Here is an 8,912-nt window from a genome sequence, read left to right on the forward strand (position 1 = left end):
AACTTGCACATTGGCCAGGTCTTAATGAGTCCTCTGTTTATAATTGCTTCTCTCAAAAATTGCAGGAATTTTTATGTTAGGTTTCAACCTGTTCATTGCTTGATTTTACTCTAGGAACTTGAAGATTTGAACAAGTGGGGCCTTCAGGTTTTCAGAGTAGCAGAGTTATCTGGAAACAGACCTCTGACTGTCATCATGCACACTATTTTTCAGGCAAGTTTGAGCAGTCATGTTGCTTTTTTATCTTGGAGACTGTTCTGTGCTTCGAAATCTAATTGTTTTTCCTTTACTTTTATAGGAGCGGGATTTGTTAAAAACTTTTAAGATTCCAGTAGATACTTTAATAACTTACTTGATGACCCTGGAAGACCACTACCATGCAGATGTGGCGTATCACAATAACATACATGCTGCAGATGTTGTTCAGTCAACCCATGTCCTACTATCAACCCCAGCATTAGAGGTAAACTACACTGAAGAAGAAAAGTGGCAGTTATGAGAGAAAGGGATGCACTGAGAGTCTCCTAAACATTAAAGATCTTAATTTCTGCAATATTTTTAAAAGAAATCTTAGCATTTCTTTGATGAATTCTGTTCTTCTAAAGGTATTTTGTGAGGATCAAAGTTACATGTAAATATTGTGCAGAATACATCACTTCTTTTCATTTTAAAACATGGAAATTTTTGCTGTCATAAGCTTTTTCACTGTAACACAATGCATATCTTGTTTCTACCATCTTATTATTTATGCTACATCCTGTTCTGTAGTTATTTCCCATGTGGGATTCTGCCTAACCACAGTAAGTGGAAGTTCTTAGGAAAATTTATTCTGATCTGGAAAGACTACTTTTGTATTTTTTTCTAAGACAGATTGGAACATGTACTAAATTTTCACTGGACTCTCTTTTCTTACACTTCCCCCCTCCAATAAATATTGCAAAGTTTTTTGGGAAAACAATTAATCTGTTCTTTTTGTAGCAATTCTCGTCTTGAAAGTTCTTAAATCCCTGAAGTAGATGGATGTGAAAGATGGAGATTTTCTCTCTTTAAGCACAGTTCAGATCTTAACATAGCAAACATTGATGTTGATATATCCCAGCAAACAGTTAGAAAAATTCAGGCAAAGGAAGTAGTAGGAATTTTATTAGTCCAAAAGGATTTAACTTCATTTTCAAGAAGGGCTGCATTTTGACTCTCCTATAATGGGCAATCTTTAATGTTACTGAATACAACTGTATTACCTTCTTCTTAAAAAGTGGATCTTGGCACATTTGGATCCTCAAATACTTGAAATCTCTTGAGAAAAATTTTCTTGTTCTCAAGAAGATCAGGTAATGTTCTTAAAACACCACTGGCGTCACCACACAGCTGAGCTAGTCATCAGTAAAATGTAGGGGTTTTTTTTTCCCCAGACTTTTTTTTTCATGGCCTTATTCTCAGCAGAGCTTTAGCTGGTGAAATGGCAATGGCTGCCCAGTGCCACTGCTGGTCTTTGCCCTTCTCAGCTGTCCTTGATCAATTTTGAAAACATTTGCATCATGTGGGTGCTTCTGGCAACAGGGCACTGGGCTCATTCCAAGTCTGTTGCAGTTCTTTTTCCTATCTTCCTAGAAATCACACACAAATGGAAAAGCAGTAAATGCTAAGTGAGATGATGTCTAGTCTGTTGCTATTTCCTTTAGATAGAAGATGTGCATCTTTCAAATACAGATACAGAGGAGTCAGGCTGAAATATTAACTTTAATTTGTGCTATAAGTTAGAAACCTGTATTTAATTGCCTAATAAACGTGGATTTATGTACAGACTGAAGTTGAAAATACTTCAGTTGTGGCAGAATTTAGTGATGCTCTCTGTATGAAGTGCAAATCACTTTACTTTGGCCAAACTTGAAATATTTATGAAATTCTACATAATTGATGATTTTACAAAGTGTTTGATAGCTTGTGTGTAAAGTCTCTAGAGATCATGGTATATTTTAAATGTGTTTTGCTTGTTCACATCCAGAATCAAGTAGAATCCTTTTTATTCGAAACACTTTTTCACAGTTTGGTCATTGTCATTTCTATTTCATTATATTCTAGGCAGTGTTCACTGATTTGGAGATTCTTGCAGCAATTTTTGCCAGTGCAATACATGATGTAGATCATCCTGGGGTTTCAAACCAATTTCTTATCAACACAAGTAAGTTTGATGCTTAGTGGTTTTCTCAAAAAAATTGCTGTGAGTTATGCACATAGCACCTGAAAAATACCACCAGTTCATTCCTTGTTTGCTTCTATCTCTAACTTTTCTCAATAAATATATAGATGTTTATATTTTAAACCTGATATTACTTTGCATTTTGCCTAACTCTAGTAATGATTTACACAGTACACTCTAGCAAGAATTACTGAGGTATAAACTATAAACCTGGCATTGTTTCAATGTATTGCATGTTTTCTCTCCTGGAAATATAGTTGATTTACATTAAATAGGTAAAGTTTTAAGAAGAGAATGAAGGAAGATTAAAAAAAAAGGACAAGACAAGAATTTATATGCTTATATTGGAAACATGGTGTGACGAAGGGTAGAAATTCAGAAAGCAGAAAAGCATGATTCTTTTTAGCAAACAGACAGACAATCCTGTATCCTGTACTTGGTTTTTGATCTCTCATGCTTTGTAGACTGAATTTCCTCACTCTGTTTCTGCAGCTATGATAAACATGTTTGGTTTATTCTGACTCCAATGTTATCTCCGAATTTGAAACACAGTGTACTTCTGCACTCCTCAAGGCTGTTGTTGGCAGTCTTGCTGAACCTCTATCCCTTCAGTCATCTACTGAAATAAAAACACTGTCAACTTTATTGAACCTGATTATGACATATTTACTCAATAGTTTGTTGCCCCAGTGGCAACTTGCTTGGATTTTGTTGCCTAATGTCACTATTATTGCCCTTTGTAGGTCAGTACCAGTTCCATCATACTGTGTTATTTCTTCTGCTCTCTGACAACTTCTCCTTTTATGATAACTGACCCAGAAGTGCAAAGTTTAAATAATACTATTAATCCAAGCACAAAAGAAGAAAAAGCAACAGAAATGGAAACATACCTAGCGTTGTGTATTTGACCCATCTGGTTGCACATTTATAGATACTGTCACTTCTGCACATGGGCAGAATCTATTTCACAGGTGTTAAAATAGAATGACCCCAAATCAGCAGTAGAGTTTGAAGAAGGGAGCTCCTGCTCTGACTCATTGCTGCTGTATATTCAAATAAGACATGTACTTCAGTTTAGCCTGCACCTAGATTTGTTTGTCTCAATGGCCTAAGGGCCATCCTATAATGAAATTGAATTTTATGACTCATCCTCATGAAAGAGGATTAAGATTGACTCTATTTTTTGTGCTTTACTGGGGACCAGTACAGTTCAGCAGTGCAGGCAGAGAGTGAATCAAGCTTTGTGCAAAAACCAAATTCTTAATTGAATCTTAAGAGTGGGCATATGTAAGTAAAGATTTTTCCTTGCTTGTTGAGTCAGAAATTGAGTACCAGGTTATACTTGGTGGCTCCAAGGTTCTGTGAGGAAACCAACGAATTGTTTAGGTTTAAGAGTGTTGACTTAGTTGAAAGGATGAGTAGTGGTGCATAAAGCTTTTACTTCTAGTTAGATTGAAATTCAGCTAATGTAGGAGTCATATTCATGCTGATAATTATCCGCTTTAAAAACATATCTTGATTTCTCAGTTCAGCTTTTGATAAAGGAGGCTTTTGGTCAATCAAGTAAAAACACTAATTGAAAGTTTCAGCTGTTGCAAGGTTGAAAGAAACAGAGATTTTGTTTATTTTAAATTGTTTTGTGTGCAAGGAAGAAACTGCAGGAAGAGAGACATAAAAAAATCATCTAATGTTGCTTCTCAAATCCAAAATTTTCCTAACTTTTAGAGGATAATTCGCTTCCATCTAATTTTATTTCTTCATCTAAATATAAAAATGCATTTTAAAAAAAACATTATAGACTTAGTTACATGATAGACTTAGTTGGACTTAGTTAAAGTATGTACATATTTGCCATATTTTCATATTTTTTTATTATTAGTCTTGTGACTTTTCTGACTATTATTTTCCTATATAAAGTCTATTACAGCGTTGTTGACTAAACAAATCCCTCTTGAATGCTATTAAATAACAAACAAATATGAAGTATATTAGCATCAGAGTAGATGTAGATATTTATTTTACCACTGTAACTCTGTCCTTCCAGAAAAATATTCTTGAATCTTACAATGTGTTAAAGAGGTTTCCAAGGGGGAACTTTCTTCCATTTTTATGTCCATTTTGAAGTTGAGTGCATTTTAGCTGTGTCTATAGCTCCAGATCTTCTAAAGTATTTTGGCAATGTGGAGTGTTTTGCAGTTGCAGCAAATCAGAAGCTGTTTGAAAAGAAAATAAACTAGTGCATGATTTCTGCATGAGAAAAACAAGTATGCAAGCTTTGTATGTGTTCTGTGAAAAACGAAAGAGAGAACATTTTACAAACTTGCTTTCTTTCTGCTTTTGCTGTTATGGCTTTGCTGGTTTTGGGATAAGAAAAGGCAGAGGAAGACTTCCCTGATTCAACAGATTGATTTATTCAAGACAAGAGAGAAAGACAGCAGGAGAATGGATAATGAGATTAATGAAATCTGAAGATCAAAGCTTTTAGAGTCCTCCTGTTGAACCAGAGGCATTTTAAAGTATAGCTGATGTAAAAGAAAAAAAGAGGACTAAGAGTGGACTAGACTGATGTATGTTTAGACTTAGGCTAGAAAAGCTGCAATAAACAGAAGTTACTACAGCACAGGAAAAGTATGATCGCTTAAAAATTATATGAGTATTTTATGATAGATTTATTTACAAGCTGTATCTTAAAGCATATGCAAGCTGACTGTTCAGTATACCTGTGTTAAAGCTAAAGCTGTGCAGACATTTTTGTAATTGCTTTGATTTTTCAGAGCTATCTGTTCAGCAGGTCTAAGCTGACCTTATATGTGTGCCTTAGCACAGGCATGTCTGGGAAGTGTGTGTTATTGTCACGGCCATATGGGGTGGCTGAGGTAAGAATAATTCCATTGGTGAAGACAGTACTACAGACAGCATCAGGGACAGACCACACGAAAAACGAGGCAGCATTCAAGCCACTGCCTGCAGTTTCACACCACAGGACATTACATGGAAAAGACAGAAGCATAGCTGATACCATCCTGCCAGCCTTCAGCTGTCATGGACTAATGACTGTATAGTTCACTAGGCATCTTAGCATCTTAGATAACTGCAGAAAGAAATTATTTGAAAATCAAGAAGCTGGTGCTCCTCAGCAGACCTGCAGAAAAGCCTCAGCTGTGTATTCCCAGGTCAAAGTGCTGGGAAGCTGAAACTTGACTAACAGTAGAATTTTAGGTATTGTGACAGAGAGGCATGAGAAGACAACACATCAGTGTGTTTTAGTTGAGGTGTGTTTATGCATATATTATGCATATAATATTTTCTAAGTTGCCTCTTACAGATATGAAAATTCATTCTAAAAATTAACTGTCTTATATTTTTTCTAACCTGCCACTCCAGGCATGTGTTACTGCATCATTGCCAAGCCTTTTCTTTGTTTTGCTCAACTTTGGCTTGACCTAGTAAGTTATTCAGTGAATCATTCTGTAACTTTCAGGGCTGCTTCTAACAGTTTATCTGTAAATCTTGTTATGCATGTAATGAATTTGAAAAAGATCTTAAGGGATTTGGTAGAAGCACAGGCTTTAGTAACGTTCTGCCCTGCAATTGTTATTGCAGATTCTGAACTCGCCTTGATGTACAATGACTCATCAGTACTGGAGAATCATCACTTGGCTGTGGGTTTCAAGCTGCTGCAGGAAGAAAATTGTGACATTTTCCAGAATTTGACCAAAAAACAGAGACAATCGTTGAGGAAAATGGTCATTGACATTGTGAGTTTTGAGATTTTGTCTTCCATAGAGCTAGGACATCAAATAACAAAGCACAGAAACATTTTATAATAAATTACACATCATCAGGCCCATAAACAATGAAGTGAAAGTTTAAAGTTTTGTCATATCTTACCCAAATACAAATAGTGGGGTCTTTTAAGTTCCACTCACTTTCTATGCATTTCTGGAAGGCATACTATTCTGTTTCAAGCTGGTTTTGATGATGCCATTCTACCATTACAGGTAGAAATTTGCTACTGAGTTAATGATGAATTTGGGCTGATCAGTTCATTCTGAGCAATGCTGAACAATGATTTTGTCATATTCTTTAAAAAACTAATATGAGAACCTACTATTATGAATATACAGGACTCTTACTTGTGTCATGTATTCAGGCATAGAAGCTATGGGTTCCTTCCAAAAATGTTGATTTATATGTTCAATTATTATTCAAAAAACTCCAGTAAAATAATTTACATAGTGTTCATTTTTTGTTTGTTTTTTCCTAGGTACTTGCAACAGATATGTCTAAGCATATGAATCTACTGGCTGATTTAAAAACTATGGTTGAAACTAAAAAAGTGACCAGTTCTGGTGTCCTGCTTCTTGATAACTATTCAGACAGGATTCAGGTAAGGAAATGCATCTGAAAATGTGCACTTGTATTACATACTTGAAAACATTGTCTTCCCCATTCTCCAGCATGGATTAGAGCTATCTCTTTCACACCATGATTTTGCTGCTTCCTTCTGTTTCCTCCCTGATCTAAATGACATGGTTTAAGAGATTCTCTGGGAGACTAACAAAGTGCTAGGGTAGTTCAGGACTGAATGAGCATTTGACCTTCCCTTCAAATTATCAAAAAAGTGATTCTCTTTCTCACAAGGATTTTGTGACCTTTATAGTGACAGAAGCAGCAGAAGCTAGGTAATTCATGGCTATTACTCCAAGTGTGAAAAGCACACAACCACATAAGTTTTGGCTGTTTAGAATAAATTTTGCATTACATGTATTTTAAAGATTTTGTTTTACAGTCACCAGAAATGTGAATAAAAAAGGAGCTGCTTTTCTTCAGTGCAATAACACCACAGGTGTTCGACGTGTTCTAGGTTCTTCAGAATATGGTGCACTGTGCAGATCTGAGCAACCCTACCAAGCCGCTCCACCTCTACCGCCAATGGACAGATAGAATAATGGAGGAATTTTTCCGTCAGGGAGACCGGGAACGAGAAAGGGGAATGGAGATAAGTCCCATGTGTGATAAGCACAATGCATCTGTAGAAAAATCACAGGTAATTGATTTTATAAGGTAGTTAAACATTTGGAAGAAAAGGATAGTACATAGTCATGTTTTGAACAATTTCTGAATGCACCTTTTTCTTTTCTTCCTCTGAATTAATTAATTCAGCTCCTCAGTTATAAATGAGGCAAATTGAGACTTTTACTGTGAAAACATAATGCATGGCAATATGTTTGCTGAAGGGATTCCATCACTGTCCTGACCTGAAAAGCAGCATACATGCCAAAAGAAATTACTGTACAGCTGAGTGGGGTTTCCTTCAAAAACATAATTAAATTTAAAGCAGGTATCTAGCTCACTAGATGCAGTGGAGTTGTTTGGAATTTCACTTGAAATCAAATCCTTTCCATGCTGTTATCCAATATCCCGAAACAGACTTCTGAAAAGTAAAGGACTTTATCTGTTATATAAACTAGTATGGTTTCCTTTCAGCCACCTCTAAGGGTAATGTACCTTGTGTCTCTTCCTAGCATTATATTTCTCATATTTTGCATGACTTACTAATTTCTCTGTGAGTAATCATATTCTTGCATTATTTGAAACAGGTGGGTTTTATAGATTACATTGTTCATCCTTTGTGGGAGACATGGGCAGATCTTGTTCACCCGGATGCCCAGGATATCTTAGATACACTGGAGGACAATCGAGAATGGTACCAGAGCACAATCCCTAGAAGTCCCTCTCCTGCACCTGAAGAAAAGGAAGAGGGAAAGCAGGGTCAAACTGAAAAATTTCAGTTTGAGCTAACGTTGGAGGAAGATGGTGAGTCAGACACCGAAAAGGACAGTGGAAGTCAAGTAGAAGAAGACACCAGCTTCAGTGACTCCAAGACTCTTTGCACCCAGGATTCAGAATCCACTGAAATTCCTCTTGATGAGCAAGTAGGGGAAGAAGTGGAGGAGGAGGAGAACCAAACAGCAGAGTCTTGTATGGTAGAAGAACATTCTCCTGACACATAACAATGAAAACACAGTCTCTTTCTCTTGCTCACTCCCTTTCTTTTCCTCTTTCTCTCTTTTTTTTTTTTTTTTTTTTTTTTTTGTGGCGGAGGGTTAGGGGGGCTGGGGTATTTTCAGTTTTGTTACGGATTTTTTATTTTTCTTTTATTTTTTAAATGAGGCAGTGATTTCCAAAGTATATGTCACATACTACAACCATGGTCAAAACTTGGTGTTATCTGCCAGAATGATTGTTGATCAAAACTGAAGTTGATGATTCAGTTTGGCACTCAGGAATATTGTAAACAGAATTTTCACCTCCATGCTGTCAGAAAGCAGGGGGAGAACATCCATAAATTGCATTTTAATAAGGTCTCTATTTGGCAGATTCCATTAAATATAGCAAATGCTTTCAGAGGAGTACCACCTGCCAAACGAATGTTGGTGTGCTTTGATAGCTTTTGAATTAATTGTATTGTATTGTAAGACATTGGATAATGTTCATCTGTAGAGGAAACGGACAGAAAAAGCATTGAGGTTCCTATAGGAAAACAAATTCACAAGAATAATGGGACACAAATGGATTCTGTTACCAACATGAAGATAAGCTGTGAAAATTACATAATTTTCTTATTTCTAATCTGAGACATGACTGAAAAAAATGTGACCCAGTGGGTTGCACTAACCTTTTCATTTTGTATAATATGTGAAAGAGA

At 36.1% G+C, this 8,912-nt stretch overlaps 1 protein-coding gene across 5 annotated transcripts in view; it reads left to right on the forward strand.

The window, feature by feature from the left end:
* PDE4D (phosphodiesterase 4D) overlaps positions 1–8,220 on the forward strand; it is a 348,137-nt gene extending 339,917 nt beyond the window's left edge. For all 5 annotated transcript variants that reach the window (XM_058824292.1, XM_058824293.1, XM_058824294.1 and 2 more), the window contains 7 exons: positions 115–213; positions 299–463; positions 2,083–2,182; positions 5,804–5,958; positions 6,468–6,590; positions 7,068–7,250; positions 7,804–8,220. In XM_058824292.1, the coding sequence (XP_058680275.1) occupies positions 115–213; positions 299–463; positions 2,083–2,182; positions 5,804–5,958; positions 6,468–6,590; positions 7,068–7,250; positions 7,804–8,217 (1,239 nt within the window). In that variant the 3' untranslated portion in view covers positions 8,218–8,220. The remainder of the gene's footprint in view (positions 1–114; positions 214–298; positions 464–2,082; positions 2,183–5,803; positions 5,959–6,467; positions 6,591–7,067; positions 7,251–7,803) is intronic.
* The last annotated feature ends 692 nt before the right edge of the window (positions 8,221–8,912 follow it).

The sequence above is a fragment of the Ammospiza caudacuta genome, chromosome Z (assembly GCF_027887145.1).
Source record: "Ammospiza caudacuta isolate bAmmCau1 chromosome Z, bAmmCau1.pri, whole genome shotgun sequence".
NCBI classification, from domain to species: Eukaryota; Metazoa; Chordata; class Aves; order Passeriformes; family Passerellidae; genus Ammospiza; species Ammospiza caudacuta.